Raw genomic sequence first — 18,466 nt, 5'->3', positions numbered from 1 at the left:
CAGGCCCCTGCCTCCGAGAGGTCGCTCCTACTGGGAGCGCCTGACCGGAGTACCAGGGCTCCCAGACACAGTCCCAAGCCATCAGTTCATCCGAACGCACAAACAAGGACCCATAAGGAACACCCGAGGTCAGAAAAGATGCTTGAGATTCTGCAAACCATTGGAGTCACCTTCATTCTGTGTCATCCCTGAGGCTGCAGAAGCTGTGCCAGAAAAAGCCAGAGGCAGGCAGAGCCAGCAGCACAAGGAGCGGGACATGCCCAGGGCCAGGACCCAGCGTGGCAGTGCTTCTGGCCCCACACCACCCACCCTGGACCTAAACTACCTCCTTTCTTAAAAAGGTGACCAGACAGGTGAGGTGTGTTTGAACCCCCCCATATCCAACAATCACTCTCCCTTTCCCCTGGGCCCACCCAGATCCCCCGAAACTCTGAAGGAGTGTTTCTCAGGATTCTCAGAATATTTTCACTTCATTCTGGGCAGAATGACATAAGGCTGACACCAGCACCCTGAGCCGCTCCATTGTGGTGGAGGACAGTGGCAAACGTAAGAGTCAAGGTCCCCCAAACCCCAGCTCTGCCCCTGCAGCTGAAATACCCTTCTCCTTCTGTCCTGTGGGAGCAGGCCCCTCCAAGGACCCACATGAAGCTTCCTTCTCTCAAAGCTGGTCCCGAGCCCTCCTCCCCTCACGGCTGCTGAGGACAGGAACCCGTGCCTGGCTCCACAGTAGACAGCACTCACACGAACCTGCCCACACGAACTCCCGCTCTGCCTGGAGAACTGAGCGATTTCCCCCACTAAACAGTACAAGCTGGGCACGGACCAGAGCGTTTGCAGCGGCACTCCTCATAACAGCCAAAAACAGAAAGAATTCAGTTGCCTGACGACTGTATACCCGCCAAAGACCTTCACACAGGGGAAACGACACAGCAGGGAAAGAACAGACTCGTGCTCTACCTAACAACATGTGAACGTTGCAAATGTAATGGTGAGTGGAAGGGGCCAAATGTAGTGACTCCATTTATGTAAACCACTCCAAGATGGCAGAAGGAAGTTGGCAGGGGGAACGCAGTGACTGGAAAGAAAGGGGGTGGATTATTTGGGTATGTTCACTTATCGAAACCCATCAAGCTGTCCTTATGATCTTCTGTACGTTAGACTGAACCACAAAAAAGAACAAAAAAAAAACAAAAACAAAAAAACCACCATTTTTAAAGGTCAGAGAGTCAAATACCCGTAATTTTATATGGTTCAATCTAATATACTCAATAGAAAGCTTTGAAAAGTCAATAAAGTAGCGAAACAAACCCCAGAACCACAGTTGCTGAATGTAAACCAGGTCTTCTGAGGGTGGTCATCCCTCAGGCCCTGCCTGGTGGCCTTCGGCGCTGCAGCTCCCCAAAGACCCCTCGTGCAAGCTCAGCCTGGGTCCCGCCAGACAGGGTCGATGCCCGCTTACCTCCACACACCAAATGGCCTGCTAAACCCACGCTTCAGGCTGAAGAACTCCCATTCTAAGCCTTATGCTGACAGGCCCGAATCCCATTCTCCCTGTCCTGCTAGTGGCTCTACTCTGGGTTGCACCCACTCATGGGCCAAGTCTAGGATGAGAGCGGGGCTTCAGCCTGGTCAGCTGCATAAGCCTAAATGCCCAGGGACTCTCACTGCTGCCTCAGCTACACACTTTCTGCACAGAAGGGCCCTCCTGGCTGTCCTCTGGTTTCACCCTGGTGACCAGATGCAACTGGCCACCGTGGGGCTTTCCCTTGCCACAACCCCTTTTCACTGGACATCTGCCTCCTTTGCATGTTGCCCCTCCAATGCAGCACTTTCTCATGCCCTCCCCCAGCCTTTCCCTCCACGCTGTCTTGCCAAAGCAACTCCCTGTATCCCGCACCCTCTCCTTTCCCCCCACTCCCTCTCTCCTCCTCTGGAGCCTCACCTCTATCTTCATTTCTGCCTGCAACCTTGCCCTCCAGCCCCACTCTGCTTCTCCACAACTTACTGCTCCATTCGTAAAGGACTTCTCAATAGTCACAGTCCATTTCCTCACCACGGACTCACTGCCTGAACAATCTGCATTTGTCTTCTGCTGCCAGTCCCCATCCTACCTCCAGCTCTTTAGATGACCAGAAACTTCTTCAGTGATCGTGGAAACATTCTGTCTTCTGCAGCAGCAGACACTCCTGTCCATTCCCTAATGATGCCCCCCTCCCTCACTGATGGTCCTTCTCGGGCTCTTCAGTTCTGGACTCCTCTTTTGTCCCTCAGTATCCTTCCCAGAAGGGATGTGACCCACTTTTGTGTTGACCCTCATGAGTATCTAGAAGATTCCTACATTGATGCTTGGCAGTTCAACCATTCTACTGAGTTCAACTAAATTCATCTTTTCTTACCCAAGCTATCACTGCTCCAATGCCTTAATTCTGTCTATGGAGTCATTCTCTGTCCCTCAGGTCAGAAGTCAGCCCTGATCTTTACTGTTCCTCCATCCTCTTTACCCCATGCTGGTTGAGCCATCGTCACCTCCCTCTTAGACCACTGCAAAAATCTCCCTGCTGGCGTCCACTAGACTGATTTTCCTAAGCCAGCACGTTCAAGATGACACTTATCACCATCAGAATTCTTACCTCCTTTGGCTGATTTTCAGTGCTTTTACACTTTGGTCCTTGTCAGTCTTTCAGCCTCATTTCCTCAGCCCCATTCACAAGGGTCCTAACTAACCACTACTCTTCTCCAGTACCACCCCATCCACACGTTCTCAAAACAGCAGCTCAGGGACCAGACTGCATGTCTGCTTTTCTTCCACACCCCTTCGCCAGCACACTCCAAACTGCATCCCATCTTCCCTGCAAAGGCACCTGGAATCTCTGGGCCTCTCCTTATGTCATCACCTCGCCACCATTAGGACTTTCTATCGAATCCTTTCACCCATTCTTGCCTCTCCAGTTCCCTCACATAGCAGTCAGGGTTTTTAAAGACAGAAGTCAAACAGATCATTTACCTCCTTAAAAAGTTGCCCGGGGCTCCCTATTGCTCTCAGAAGGGAGCACATAGCCAGGTCCCTGCTCACCTGCGCAGCACTGACCCTGTGCTCGCCATGTCCAGTAGGTTCCCTTCTCCTTCGTCAGATGCCCTCCGCTCCTTCCACCAGCTGGGCCTTTACCAACTCTGCTCCTTTGCCTGGACTGCTCTTTCTCAGAGTCCTTGTGTGGCTAACGCCTACTCCTCCCTTGAGTCTCAGTTCAAGCGTTCTTTATGTTCCTGTGAAGACCTTTTATTACCACATTCTGTACAGCTGTGAGTCCATGTGTTTCGTGTCTGTCTGGGAGAAGCTGCACAGGAGCAGTCTGTGGTGAGCTCACCGTAACGTCCCCAGTGTCTGGCAGAGGGCCTGGCACACAGTGGTCTCAATCCACGGGCACTAAGGAGTAAGACACAGTCCCTGCCCTCAGCGATTTCACTGACTGGTAAGGGGACACGCACATAACTAGTATAATACAGGGAGAGAAATGCCAAAACAGACACGTGGCAGAGAGATGAGCACAACGTGAGCAGGTTAAGGGAGGGATGAGAAGGAGCTTTCTGGACAGAAATATGAACCAGCAGAACTCGCTGAGGAAGAGAGAGGTCAACAAGGAGGAAGATCTCAGAGAAGCAAACAGATGAAAGGTCACCCAAGGCCACGTCGGCCAGACCCAAAGTCAGCCACTGAAGGATTTCAAGGGGTGGAGAAACTTTGGGAGTCATGTGAAAACAACCTTGGCTGCTATGTTTAGGGTGGACTGTGCATGTTTTTACCCCCAGACCCCTCTCCTGCCTAAGGAGCCCCACACCTCCTCCCGGTGCCACCCCGCAGACTTCCCGAATCCAGCTGCCCAGGTGCAGGCCCAGACCACCTCAGAGCATTTGTTTTCTTCTGATGTGCCTTTGCTCCCTCTGTAGCCTGGAATGCCGAGGGCAGAGCTTGTGTCTTAGAACGCTTTGTACTCCCCTTCCGCCTCTCCTAATACAAAGCTTTGACTATGAGTGCTGTTTCGTACTTTGTCTAAGAACAGTTCTGCTTGCCAAGTGTTTAGGAATAGCTCTAGAAGCCCACAGATACTCGATGCCTACCAGGGCCTCGGTGCACGGAAACCTTGCCGGCGACACCAGGCCAAGGAAGGGCGCCCCTGCCCACACCCTCACCGAAGCCACCTCAAAGCTGGCGCAGTTGGTGATTCTTGGGTGGGAGGCACCGGACAGATGGGCCCCCGCACACCGGAGCCAGCAGGCAAGCTGCCCTCCCGCCTGCTGCGGGACAGCAGCAGAGCCTGTGCGTCTGCCAAATACTGGCTAGAGGAAGATGGGAGAGGAAGGCCCACGGAGGAGGACATCTGGAGAGCTGTCCCACCTTATTGTCTGCCCAGACAGGACAGACTAGTTAAGGCCTAAGAGACCCAGGTCCCTAGGCCTGACTACTGGAGGCAGCTTGAGAAGCTGAAAGCCAGGAGGGAACCCTGAGGCAAATGAACTGGCCAACAAGAGCAAGAGGCTGAGTCCCTCAGCAAAGTGAAGCAATCCTGAGAAGCGGCCCCAGCTCAGAGCTCATCCAGCACACGGCTTCTGCCAGGGTGGTGCCAGGTCAGCCCTCCACCTTCATCAAGCAATAGACAAAACGCTTTTCCAGAACGAACAGCTGTTAGCGACAGATTTAGGAGGGAATTAATGACGGTGGCTCTTCACGGGGAGAGTGCACGAATCTAGAGGCCCCACCCCTAACCCCAAGGGCCACTACCTGCTCGGGAGGTTGGCTTCAGTTCCAGACTCTCTTGATCTGTGGCATCCAGGATCTTGTACTTGCTTTTCCTCTTGGGTTTTCCTTTCTGCCTGAAAAACACAATCCCCCACCGCTGCTCAAGAAGGGGGTTCTGCGTGAGACAGGTAGCTCAGGTGACGGCCAGATTACAGAGAGCGCCCTGTCCCCTGCGAGCTGCCTAACAGGAAGACTGTTTTTTCCCGTGCTTCCCAGCTGAGGGAAGGTGACAGCTGTGACTGGTTCCTCACATACTCCTCACCAATTCCGGGAAGGGAAGGGAACTATGACTGTCTGACCAAGGAGTCACCACTGCACAGTGCAAGGAAGTAGAGACTGGTTAAAAACATAGCCGTAGCGGAGTACAAGCTCGCCACGCTCCCCACACGACAGCCAAGGGGAAAGACACTTGGGGCAAGAAAAGCAACTAGACTCAGAAAGCCAACAAAACGAGGAGATGGTGGACTCCTATCCCATAGAACCATTTTCCCCAGCGTGAGATCTGAGCTAATTTTATGTAAAGGGGGGAGTGAGAGGAGGCTGGAGTCAAGAAGTGACTGATATCTGCAGACATCCAAGAAGGCTGTGAAACTTTGTCCTTGGTCAGTTGATCTCTGTAGGAATCTGCCTGTGAATCTTAAACACAGCACAAGCATTTCTATATGTACTTATCTTCTCGAGGTAGGTAGGTAGGTAGGTAGGTTTCAGGTAAAAAAGCAGTTTTGTAAATGTCAGTGATTGGTATGCCCATGTGCAGGGCTCAGCACAGGTGCCTAAGCTGTAGGTCACAGCCGCAAGGGAAGGGAAGCAACCTGAAGTCAGACATGCTCCGTGTCTTCCTATTAATCAAGAGAACAAGAAACTGACGCTTGAGGGGTAGAGCGTGGAGGAAAGCATTAAACCAAGCTATTAATGGTAATTTTTTAAAATTGTTTTCACTTTGTTTTACGTGCAGTTAAATTGCAGGTTAAATCTCAGCTCTGCTACTAATTAACTGTGTGTCCATGGACAGGTGAGGCCATTTTCCTGAGCCTACATTTCCTTAGCTGTGAGATGAGAAAAGGGGGTTATATGCATTAAAAAAAAAAAAAAAAAAAAAAAAAACCCAAAATATTATCCTGGTACTTGGCACAAATAATGCAGAAATCATACTTATTAATAATGAAAAAACATCTAATAAACATTCCCTAAATACCATAAGACTAGATAAGAAGATTCCAAGATTCTAGTTTAATCATGACTAACCGAAGTCCACAAATATGTGGAAACACGTAGACACATGAATCCCAACTAGAAAGAAGGGCAAAAGAATTGAGAACTCATGTGTTGAGGCAGGTGTGGAGTAGAAACACAGCCCTAGAGAGGTGAGCCAGGCGCACAGACGGGCCCTCCTGCTCCCACCTGGTCATGGCCACACTTCCCAGGCTGCAAATCGGTACAGTGACAGCCACTTGGCTGAGGGAGTGCGCCCCGGTCCTCAAGAGTGGGAGAGGGTGATGAAAGCCTTTTTGCACCTGCCTCAGGCCATGACAGGAAACAAGGGATGCCAAGACTCAGTGTCTTCCGTGTGGAAGATGCCAGATACCTCCCTAATGAATATACAGCTAGAAGCTTTAATGAATTTCCGAAGAGACTCCATCTTACCTCTTACAACAACAGATCACCGTCCAGGACAGGATTCCCAGGGCAACAACAATGACAAAGGAAGCAATGATAACATACAACACGCTCCACTCTGCCAAGAGAAACAAAATGGAGAGGGCTGTGAAGACAGAGGCCAGGAGGGCGGCCTGGGGTGCCCCGGCCTCAGCAGGTGGCTTGGCTCTGCAGACAAGGCAGCCCCACAGCAGCCCAGCACAGGGGAGACCTCGCAGCTGTAGGCAGCAGCCGAAGCTTTCAACCCCCTGCACTGTCCCTGCTGAGCCCGTGGGGCAGAGGGGCAGGCTGTAAGGAGCTTTCTCAGGGGGCGGGGGCATGCAGAAATCTGAGGGCTCCCACTGGGCTGCCGCACAGAGGCACTCCAAAAAGGAGGCCGTGCAGCTGATCCAACCTAGGCTGCAGTTTGCACTCGGTCGGACTTAAGCCTGGTTCTTCGTACAAGCCTGCTGCAGAATCCTGCTCTAACCCGGAGCAGCGTGGAGGAAGGAAGTAAAAGTCCTCTGCAAACAGAACATACACAGAGTTCTCCTCGCTTGCTCATCTGCCTCGGAAACACCACCACCCACCTGCTCAACTCAGAACTACGTTCAGCGCCAAAGCCATTGGCACGGTGCCGAGCAGAAGACTCACCACAGTTGCTGTCTCCATCCCTCAGCTGCACCTTGATGAAGTTCTCCATCCAGAAAGGGTCGCAGATACAGCGTTTGGTGAACGAATCACAGTGGCCATGGTCAGAACAGTTCAACTGGCACGCTGAAAGCAGCGGGAAAGGGGACGGGGGGACAGGAGTCAGGGCTGGCCCAACGGCTGCCAGCGCACATGAGGATGGAACTGCGGTGCCCCTGCCTGGGGGCCTCTGCCGGCATGCACGCCGCCCGGCCACCGTGATGGTCACAGGCAGATCAGGCAGCAGTAGGGAGCAAGGCCACTGGCACAGTCCAGCTGTCCTGCTTTGCTGCCGCTCCCTGTGGGAAGTTCTTAATCTCTCAGTGCCCACAGACCCCTTCTGTGCATCACATTAATGCCAAAATAAAATACACAGTATTATGAAGGAAAGCAATGATATTGCACATATTTGAAATATTTAAGAACGTAATAATATATGTGTGTCTTTATGAAAACATTAAGTAACCAGATCTAGCAGTGGGTCTAAGAACTGCCATAATTTTGAAGTAATGATGAGTAAAAATGACGTTTCGTCATGTAATGTGCTATGAAATTACCTGTGATTTCTACTGCCTTAAAAGTCACAGGTTCAGTTAATACTACTGGGGTTTTTGCCTACCTTCACAATAGCAGGAAGTAATAGATTTCAGTTAGAGGTGGGTGAAAATAAAGACGTCATTTTTTCTCATTCAAGCTCCCAGCCCACTACTCTGACCACTGTCTCGCGGGCCCATGGAACCCAGGTGAAGAACCCCTGCACCGAGTCGGGACGCTTTCAGGACACTGCTGGTGGAGCAAAGTGATTGTTTCCGTGCTCCTCGAAAACAGGAGACGAAGCTTGGGGACAGCGGGGCTGCGGGGAGCTGTGGGCTCTGGGTAGGCTCTTCTTCCCAGCTGCCCAGGATTACTCACTGACAGTATTGATTTCCAGAGCTCTGAATATCAGAAAGTCTGCTTTTTGCTTCCGCAGCTCACTCTTGAGCATCGCTGCCACTTCATGGCCTTTGAAGATCTGGTGGGGAGGCTCGTTTTGAACAAAAAATACCATCTTGGTGCTGCAGAGACACGCGACAATGTGAGTGAGCGGAAGCCGTGCCCAGCAGCGGCAGCTACATTCGCTACAGAGCACCGCACGCTGTGCTGGACACTAGGCTAAGCTGCTCTCCGTGTCCTCTCCATTTCACAGAAGACAGTGTGGGCTCGGAAGGGTTAAGTAACTTGCAAGGATCACAGAGTTAATCATGGCAGAGCCAAATCCCAATGTTGAGATGTCTGACTCCAAAACTTGTGCTTTCAGCAATGCCCTAAGCTGTCCCAGCTCACAAGAGGACTTATTCCAAACCAGTCACTGGAGGTCAGGAAAACGGGAATTTGTTTGGTTACTACGTGTCTGCTGCCAGCCTTTAAACAGCTGAGACTGTAGTGTGGGGCTGTTGCATTTATGTCTAGGTTACCTGTAAGACAGACCACAGTGCCCTGAAAAATGTCTGCTGTCGGACAGCATCAAAGCATTATCCATGGAAGCACCTGTGTGGCTCAGTCGGTTAAGCGTCTGCCTTCAGCTAAGGTCATGATTCCGGGGTCTTGGGATCGAGCCCTGCATCAGGCTCCCTGCTTGTGCGCTCTCAAATAAATAAAATCTTTTTTAAAAAGCGCATAATCGGGGCGCCTGGGTGGCTCAGTGGGTTAAGCCTCTGCCTTCGGCTCAGGTCATGATCCCAGGGGCCTGGGATCGAGTCCCGCATTGGGCTCTCTGCTCAGCAGGGAGCCTGCTTCTCCTCATCTCTCTCTCTGTCTGTCTCTCTGCCTATTTGTGATCTCTCTCTCTGTCAAATAAATAAATAAAATCTTTTAAAAAAAAAAAAAGCACATAATCCATGGATCAGAACAGCCAAATGATCATTACTACAATAGCAACAAGAAAGACCCGACACAGTGGTGTGGTTGGTGCAAGACTATGCTACCCCATATCCAGAATCTGTTTGCTTTTCTGTCAGTTTCTGTCCAAGGCATACCATGTTTGACCTCACATTTATGTGGGCACAAAGTCTGTTCTCTATGCCTCGGTCTTCATTTCAGGGAGCCCATGACTCCACAGTACTCTCACAGCCAAACCTTTGTAATCAGTGGGTCACACTGGGTTGTTAAGTGCATCCACGAAAGCGATCCCCTTGGCACACAGGGTGGCTGCTGGGACCCGGAGGCCCCGGATCAGTTCCTTCCGGTAAAGCAGCCTCATCGATTTAACCCAAAGTGCCCCACACATGGCATTGCTTCCTGTGTTGGTACGACATAACCTGTTGGGAAGCACTGTCATAAAAGACTTTCTGTAAGTTTGCTGTGCGGCGAGATGAATAGTGGGGTATTATAAATTCCAGAATCTAAAAACAAACCTTTGCCATAAAGGATCTGTGGTTCACTTCTCATTATTTTCTCCCAGTTACCTAATCCATGCTGACAATTTCAATTCCTCTCTCTATACCAGTAACCCTCAAACCTTCACCTCTTCTCTCCTTGTCTCTCTTGAATGACCACATCTACAAAAGCTTGCTAGAATACCCACCCCATCTCTCTCTCAGGCACTTCCAATCCAACAGGTCTCAAACTTAAAATAAGCACCAACTGAGCACTCTCTGTGTGGTAGGGACTGTATAAACATCCTCTTATGTAATTCTCAGCAACAACCCTATGAAAGGGGACTAGCGTTTTTACAAGCGCACACCAGGTTCAGAGAGGGGAAGTGCCTTGTTCATCATCCCAGAGCTGACACTGACAGGCTTGTCTGGTGTCAGCCCTGTGCTCTTTCCCACTGTCGTAGATTCCCTGCACGCCCATCCTCCTCCTGAATTCCTCAACTAGGCCCATCAGTCCAAGCCAGAAACCCAGAACCACTGTGATCCTGCATCCTCGTCCAGATGCAGTGAGGGTAAGTGTGCCAGCAAACCCTTTCGGGACACTTCCAGCAGCACACCTGCTCACGAATCAGCATTGCGTCTGCCCTGATCCCTACCAGCTCCGGTCAATCTAAGCAGCCACTCGCCCTGTTCCTACTCTCAGGCAGCCAGCAGAGCTTAAAGAGAAAGCCCTAGTCATCACGCTCTGACCCAGTAAGCCCCAACTGTGTGCATGTAGAGAGCTCTGAGGTTTCAGGTGCCCAGACCTCACTCCAGACCAACTGAATCCTCATCTTGGGGGGTGAGGCACAGCTAACGGCATATTCGGTAAAAACTCCCTGTGTGGGGAGACAAACCATGCAAGACTGTGGACTCTGAAAAACAATCTGAGCATTCTGGAGGGGCGGGGGGAGCGAGGTTGGGTGAGCCTGGTGGTGGGTATTGTGGAGGGCACGGATTGCATGGAGCACTGGGTGTGGTGCATAAACAATGAATTCTGGAACACTGAAAAGAAATTTAAAAAATAAATAAAAATTAAAAAACAACAACAACAACAATCTCCAGGTGTTCTGTCATGTAGCTGGAGTTGGGAACCACCACTCTCATCTCCTGTCTCTAACTTTGCCTGAGACCTCAATACCGCTCAGAGCCAAAACCCTTTTCTGGAACTCCTGTTCCCAACCTTTACCATTTTCCTTAAGCTACCCACCTCCTTCTCACCTCCTCAAAGCAGATGGCCTTGCCTCCAGTTTCGGAGACAAAACCCAGCACACTGGTACCAATGCTGTCAGACACCAACCTGTATGCTTCAGAATCCATCCTTTATAGCACAGCTGCCCGCCCTTCCTCCCCTCTCCAGAGAAAGTGCTGCTGCTGCTCCGCCCACAGCTGGGCCCCCAGACTTGCCCCCATTTGGAAGCCACCTCCCCAGCCTCTACCTTCTACTTTTCCTCTGCACCTATAAAAGTGCTCGAGTATCTCCTGTCTTTGAAAGGTGTTCTTTCAACCTCCCATCTTCTCTTCAGCTCCAGCCTCGTCATATTTACCATCTCTGTATCCTCCAACCATGACATGAATTTGCCTTCTGTCCCCAATATCGAAGTAAAATCCTCTCGCTGTACTTCTAATGATCTCCCAATCAAAAAGCCAAAAGCCTGTTTTATGTCCTCACCATACTCTTCCTCTGTGGCATCTGAACCCTTTGGCAGCCCCCACCTGCCAGCAGACTGCTCCCATCTGCTTTTCCTCCCGCCTCTACTATTGGTTCCCAGTTTCCTTTGCTGGCTCTTCTTTCCTTGCCTCCTCCTTAAATACTGGGGTTCTCTGGCACGCCGGACACTCCCCCAGTGTGACTCATCTGTCCTCATGGCTTTGATTCCTGCCTGTGTGCCGTGACTCCCTATCTCTGGCTTTTTTTCCCACCCCAAGTTCCAACCTATACTTGCCACTGTCTGATGAAATATCTCTACATATCACCCATGAGACACCCAAAATGCAACAGTCAAAATTGAACTCATTATCTTTTCTTTGAAACTGATTCCTTCTGAATCCCTAACTTCAGTAAATGCGTCCACTATCCATCCAGGCATGTAAACCTAAAGCCTTCGGTTTGATGCTTCATTCACCTTCATCCCCAAAGGATCCCCAAGTCCTTCTGATTTACCTTTGTTTTCTTTTCATTTCTTCTCCTCTTCTGTTATTCCATTGCCACTACCTTAACTTAGGTTTTATTACCTTTTTACTAGACTAGTTCTAGGCTCCCCAACCCTGCGTCTCTCCCTATTTTGGTGTAGCCTCCATAGTACTGGTCTTCCTAAAACAAAACAAAAACCCAAATTTTCTTGCTTCAAAAACAAAACAAAAACTTCACACATACAAAACTTGAGTCCTCCCCGCCTTCGCAAACTTTTATAAAAACGAAACTCCTTGGCTTGCTTGTGACTGTTGCCCATCTGCACAGCTGGTCTCATCTCTCCCCTTGTCCTGGGGCCTAGGAAGTGCTCTAAACCAAAGGACTTCTTCCAGGGGAAACTCTGTACTTTCATATCACAGGACCATGGCTCATGCTATTCCCCTTTTATGAATTTCCTCTGAGTCTTTCTATGCTTGCTCGGTGGAAAATCTCTGGACCACATCCTGCCCCTACTCTTCTCAAAGAATTAATTGGTCTTGCCTGTGTCTCCGTGATACCTCAGTCTGTCAAATTCACCCTGTATTAATGTTATATGCTTATTCTGACTGTCTTCCCTACTAGACTATGACCTGGTACCTAACACCCTGCTACAATATCTAATACTGAGTATGTGACCTGTGCTAGAAGAGACAAGTTCATTCAAGGAACAGAAACCATGAGCAGTTCTTGGTCAGAGAGCCCACCCTTCTCTATCTACCCACACTACTTCTCAGCTCAATTGGGAAGCCCAGGGGGCCCCTGGTCTTGCCTTTTCACACACACACCCCCCATTTCCCAGCTACCTCTGCTCCGTGTATGGCTGAATCTTTTGCACAATGATGTCGGAATCCAGCACCCCCAGGAGGACTCCAATCTGGCGGATGAACATCCCTTTCAGCCTCTCAGTTAGCTGACTGACGTTGACATCCAAGATGATCTCCACCAGGTGGTTTTTCCTGGGATCTGGAAAGCACGTGGATCAGTCATGGCTTTGGAAGGAGGAGTGTGAACACAGACCTGCCACTGTGCATCCGTTCTGGCACAGGAGCGAAAGCAGTGAGAGCATTCGGGAATGCAACTGACCTCCTGCAAGTGGAAAGGGACTAGACTGAACTGCCAGTAATGTAATCGAGGACTGACGTGGAGAGCTCTATGCCATCTGGACAACTACCACACGTGAGCTGGGCATCGGGCCGTAGCAGGGAGACCACAGGTTTGGTGAAGGGAGTGCGGAAGAGAACACTTCGAGGTCTGGTCTAAAAGCTTCTGCCCTGGGGCGCCCGAGGTGGCTCAGTTGGTTAAGCGTCAGACTCTTGGTTTGGCTCAGGTCATGCTCTCAAGGTCACAAAGGCATCAGGCTCCCCACTCACTGGGGAATCTGCACAAAGGTTTCTCGCCCTCTACCCTTCCCCCCGCTCTCTCTCTCAAATAAATAAAATCTTTAATAATAATAATAATAAAAGCTTTTTCCCAGCTGACTTTGCTGAGCTCTCCAGGCTGAGTGGGGGATATCTACAATCTCTCCACAATCTAGTTTTCAATGACTTGCTATGCTTTGTCTACAACAATGAGAAGGAAAATGTTCATCTCAACAATCTTATTGATAATGGAATTGTATCAGCCCTACAGGTTTGAAGACAGTAAACACACAAAAAATCTGGATGGTCAAGAAACAAGGACTTCCCTAGAGCAATATCAGAGCACGATGTTCTTGTAGCTCTAGAACTGGGAGACCACTATCCTTCATTTCTGATTGTGTCCTAGAGACTGCTCTGCACTTGGAAGTTAAAAGCGATTATTCAGAATACCTTAATTCCCATAACTGGATGCACCATTTGCCTGTCCTGATGTATCATTTACATAATTAGTAGACTATTTGTGATCTGATTTGAAACACAGAAGAGACTTTATCATGTCTTGGCTGTTGTCCTTCATAGAGGCAGGACAAGGACTAGAAGATCCGCCAAGATCCCTTCCCATCTAAGACATCTGTACATGAGCTTGGCCTATATAACAAAGAGTAGATTGAAAGTTAATACCTTCTCATCAGATGCTCAGGAATTTATAAAGCTCTACCCCACCCCACACTCACTCCTTCCCTGATACCAAATCAGCCTCAAAGCAAAATAAAAACACGGTTCTATTTAAGAAAGAAATTTTATTTCTGCAAATCTGAAAAATGTAAAGGATACCAGTTACTTTACCTTCCCTGGGCTGTCAGATAAAGCCTGAGGCTCAACTTATAAAAATAAATTGTTTTCTGCAGCTGGGTGGTGATGAGACATCATGACTCAAGTTATTCCTGTGCTCAGATTCCCGAAGCACCCAGAGCCCTCTCTCATCCATCACAGGGACAGGAGGGAGTGCTGGACCAGGGACATGAGGGCCTGGCTCTGACACAACTGCTGTGTGACACTGAGCAAGCCCTGCCCTCTGGGAGTCTCCGTTTCTCCATCGGAAATGGGGGGGTGGAGCAGGGGTCCATGATCCTGCGTGGGGAGGAGGGGTACTGTTGAAACAGTCTCCAAGGATTTTTCAGCTCAGGGTTTCTCAAGTGTTTAGAAGCTGGCTTTGCCACCTGTCTCTGTCCTACCGGGGGAAAGGGGCCCAGGTCCGAGGTCCTGCTGGGCTAGGCCAGCACTCCCAGCCCGTCCCAGTGCTAAATGAACTCACCAGGCTTCACCTCCACGGTAGTCCGATCCATGTCACTCTCCCCCTTCGCATCAGTCACGTGCAGGTGAAATGTGTAGGTGCCCTCAACCAGGTTCGAAAGAAAGAGGATTGGGTGGTGGTCAGAGTGATTTAGCACCTCCTGTGGGGTTGAACAACACTGGCTACACCAAAGGGCAAAACCAGACTCCTTTTGTGGGGTTGGGTGCTGTTTGTTATAACTAAGCTCCCTCTGGGCAGCTCCTGCTTTGTAAAAGCTTTGCAGCCCACAGATGCAAGATTAGGGCATCCAGTTCAGCTCAGGTCCTGATCCTAGGTTCTTGGGATCGAGCCCCGCATCAGGCTCTCTGCTCAGCGGGGAGCCTGCTTCCCCCTTTCTCTCTGCCTGCCTCTCTGTCTACTTGTGATCTCTGTCAGTCAAATAAATAAATAAATAATCTTTAAAAAAAAAAAAAATTAGGGCATCCTAGCTTGCAGAGCAATGCTAGGCAAATCATTTGGGTTCCCTGAATTTCAGAGGGCAATCCAGGTTTGACATAAGAGACCACCCCTCACCCATGTTGAAACAGATCCTGGAATGTTTGGCTCAGTTTCCTCTCCCCATCTCATCACATTGACCCTGTGTAGCTCTCTGGCTCCTGACACTTACCCCTGCCGCTGGGCTCCCTTCATCTCGGGTCCAGAGGTAGCTGACTATTCCCTTGTCATCTGAGGACTTGGAGCCATCCAGCTCTGCTGTGTCCGTGGGCAAGGTAATCACTACATTCCCAGTTATCTTGGCTACAGGCGGTTTGTTCATTTCTAACCAAAGAGATATCAGTGAAATAACATTCTGGAAAAGAAAGAATGCTTCTTCATGATGCTTAGGGGGAAATTTACATCGAAAGTATCTGAAATGGAGAAAACTATCATAAGCACCTATTCATGCCAGCACCTAACAGCAGAGTGGGGGCTTTTTTGACAATGAGCTGTTGGGGGTTAGGACCCAGTGAAGACCAGGCTTCAGTTCCCCTCTCTCCATGGTAATAAAACCCAGCCCAGCAAAATGTTTTTCTGACATCGTCCAGCAGAGAGGGCTGAGTCTTCTCCTGGGTCTTCCTAGCAGCTTCCCTGAAAGGGTTCCATGTGTCTTCTCGGGAAGCATGTGGTGACTAGATACAGAGACCCCAACTGGGCTAAAAAGCCTTACACTTTAGATTTCACGTAGCTGATACCACACATTCTCTTCAAAATATGACCTAAAAATGTTATTTTTTCAACATCTTCTTTTATTCCTTAATACTCTAACAGAGAGAGAGGGGGGAGAAAAAAAAAAAAAAAAAAAAAAAAAGACCTCTCTTCTCCTGGGCCCCACCTGCAGCCTTGTTTACTCTGGTGTGCAGTCTCTAGCAGCTGAGCACGGACACCCTAGCAGGAGTGACCCTCGTGTCTCTTACAGCCCTCCCCCAGGGCCATCGTCGGTCTGGGCCTGCAAACCTCAGCAAACCCACAGACTCCTGCCTCGTGCTGGCATCTGGTCCACAGGCTCACAGAGGACCACAGGAAACTAAGAGCATGACAGTCATTCTAAGGCCTGACAGCAGGTGTCACTGCAGCCAGCAGGAGAACCACAGAAACCCCAGGGCTTATCAGTGGAGGCAAAATAAAAATGCAAAGGAAAAAAAAACAAATTCTTTCCCTATTCAACTGAGAAGGAAGGTGGGGGACAAGAAGTTAAAATTCACCTTGCATTCACTCCCAACTAAAGGCTGTTTTAGAAGCACATAACAGCTGCCCTTCTCCCCAGTTTACCCCGCCACCCCTTATCTCTGGTCAATTTCTGCTGCCAAAAAAGGAGATGCCCAGTTCCTCAGGTATCTGACCCAGAGACTGCACCAACCCAAGGGCAGGGAGGTACCTTCTTTGACAATGACATTCACAGAACTTTGGCTTTGCAAGTTTCTCTCATCTTTGACAGTCAAGGTGAACACATAGGTTCCTACTTGGAGCCCCGTCACAGTGGCGACACTGCTGTTAGCATTCTCAAGCTGCACGCCATCAGGTCCCCTGGACAAAGACAGAAACCAGAGGGTGGAGTTGTACCTGTCGGCTATTCTCCTGTCCCTGACTCAGCAGGAGCAGACAATTACTGCCTCAGCTGAGACACGAACTATTGTTTCCCAGCCCTTGAGAGGGCATGTTTAAAAATATTCCATTTGGACAGAGCGTCATTTTGCCCCAAAATACAGGCTCCCCTGCCGATCAGAAAATTCCATTCACCAGCTTTTAAACATGTCTGGCTTTATCCTTTCTATGAATTTCTAGAACATTCAAACTCTTTGCTGTTCCAGTTTGTAAAGGGAAGAAAGTGCTCTGAGCAGGTCTCTGATCAAAAGAATGATTTCAGAGTGATGTTTCTGAAAAGCATTTCTGGCCCAGTAGTTGGTTCAGCTCTTGCCAGCAAAGGAGCAGGATGCGTTTCTTAATCACACGCCAAACTCCCTCCTACTGAAAAGTCAAGGAAAGGAAATGGGCCAAGGCTGCAGAGGAACTCTCAGCAAAACCATCCTCATCTCAGCAGCTCTAAAGCCAAGCTCCCTGCAGCTCCTGGACAGTGGTCACAGAGGACCCCGGACACCCTGCAGCCTTCCTCCACCCCTGGGGCCTCACACAGCAGCCTGCAGCCAGGGAGTGAGCTCTGTGCCAACACCCAGGCATAGCTCTACACATTCCAAGGAGCAAAATGCCCCAGAGTTTTCCTTAAAATCATAGGATGACAAGAGAAATCTGCAGTCTCCTAGGTTTTGCTTTGTTTTGCTGTTTAAATCTACAATCTCTGGCCCCAGTCATCCCTCCAAAGCAGATCTCCAAGAAGCTACTCTCAGCATCAGTTCTGCTGTAGGCACTAGTGAAACTCAGCTGAAGGTTTATCAGCTATGTCTTCAACAGTTATAATTCAAACACACTGGGCTGAGGAAGACTTGGTTATCCACAAGAGATAAGAGCCGAGGAAAAGAATTTCTAAAATCCAACTCAGCAATCGTTAAGTCAAGTCACTTCTACAGTCAAGTTATAGCCCCTTGCCACCCATTTCTATGCCCTCATCAAAAACAAAAATAAAACAAAGAGTTCAGTCTGTCCTGTCATTGGTACCTTTGGAAACTAAGATTGCTTTTAACTCTTCCTTAGAATTCTTTTGCTTCCCGTGGGATCCTGCATACAATTTGAGTTCCATTTGTTATGGCTTAAAGAAGCTGAAAGAAACTGTGAGAACCAGAAACGGTTCGATTAGGTAATTCCAGTTTAATTATTATTATTTTGGTTAGTGCCTTTGGCCTCTCATTAACATAATTCGTAAATGGTGTCTTTAAGGAAATGATACCAGAGCAATGTTTTCATTGTGCAGATGAATTTTCAATTCTCTGTAATAGCTTTTCTGCCCCATCCCCACTGCCAGCCTTACCCAGTTAATTTTGAGCAACGGTATTTTTCTGCTCCATTACCCCTTCCATCCTGCCTCTCAAGTGTAATTAAACTGTGCATTTCGGCAGATGGATTGTACCTGTAAAAGTACCAGGACCACAAAGTACTAACTGGAGACTAGCTGACGGCAAGCACTGTTTTTTTTTTTTTCTTACAACGATTACTTTCTGTCATTTTCTGAGAGTTGAAGTTTAGGACGGCTAATTTTTCTTTCTCAGTCACCCCCCTTGGATAAGCCAGCAAAAGCAAGTGAACTCTTCAACACAAGTAAGTCCTTGCTTTCAAAGGCCTGGAGATGTTGCAGCAGTAAAGGTTTTGCGTCAATACTCACTGTGTTTTCTCCCAGAGATAGGAGATAATTTTCTGATCATCAGAGCTTTTGCTGCCATCCAGGGTTGTGCTGTCCACCGGAAGGGTCAGCTCTTTATCTGGGCCTGCATCTGCCTGTGGAGGCTTGTTGTTTTCTAGAAGACACAGACAGAGAGGTCAAAAGCAGGCGGTTCAGCTGGGAAAGGAGAGGAACTAACAGGGACATATGTTCTGGAAGACATGAGAACTCTGCCTCTCAGCCCACAAAACTATCAGAGACTGTGGGTCAGGGAGCGCACAATGAAGAATATTAAGACTGAACCCTTTTTATAAGAATAC

General features: G+C 49.2%; 1 protein-coding gene across 7 annotated transcripts in view; it reads right to left on the bottom strand.

The window, feature by feature from the left end:
• The window catches only part of KIAA0319L (KIAA0319 like), a 90,991-nt gene that overhangs the window by 1,776 nt on the left and 70,749 nt on the right, over nt 1–18,466 (bottom strand). For 5 of the 7 annotated variants that reach the window (XM_032361594.1, XM_032361597.1, XM_032361596.1 and 2 more), the window contains 9 exons: nt 18,150–18,282; nt 16,254–16,402; nt 15,006–15,157; nt 14,360–14,498; nt 12,490–12,649; nt 8,033–8,175; nt 7,085–7,207; nt 6,440–6,530; nt 4,778–4,869 (listed from right to left, as the gene is read on the bottom strand). In XM_032361594.1, coding sequence (XP_032217485.1) covers nt 4,778–4,869; nt 6,440–6,530; nt 7,085–7,207; nt 8,033–8,175; nt 12,490–12,649; nt 14,360–14,498; nt 15,006–15,157; nt 16,254–16,402; nt 18,150–18,282 — 1,182 coding nt within the window. Of the gene's footprint in view, nt 1–986; nt 4,679–4,777; nt 4,870–6,439; nt 6,531–7,084; nt 7,208–8,032; nt 8,176–12,489; nt 12,650–13,143; nt 14,176–14,359; nt 14,499–15,005; nt 15,158–16,253; nt 16,403–18,149; nt 18,283–18,466 lie in introns of those variants that run through there. The other 2 variants (XM_032361595.1, XM_032361599.1) reach the window with 2 other exon arrangements.

The sequence above is a fragment of the Mustela erminea genome, chromosome 10, assembly GCF_009829155.1.
Source record: "Mustela erminea isolate mMusErm1 chromosome 10, mMusErm1.Pri, whole genome shotgun sequence".
Taxonomy (NCBI): Eukaryota; Metazoa; Chordata; class Mammalia; order Carnivora; family Mustelidae; genus Mustela; species Mustela erminea.
The sequence above is the reverse complement of the archived record's forward strand: the minus strand, read 5'-3'. Positions and strand labels throughout refer to the sequence as shown.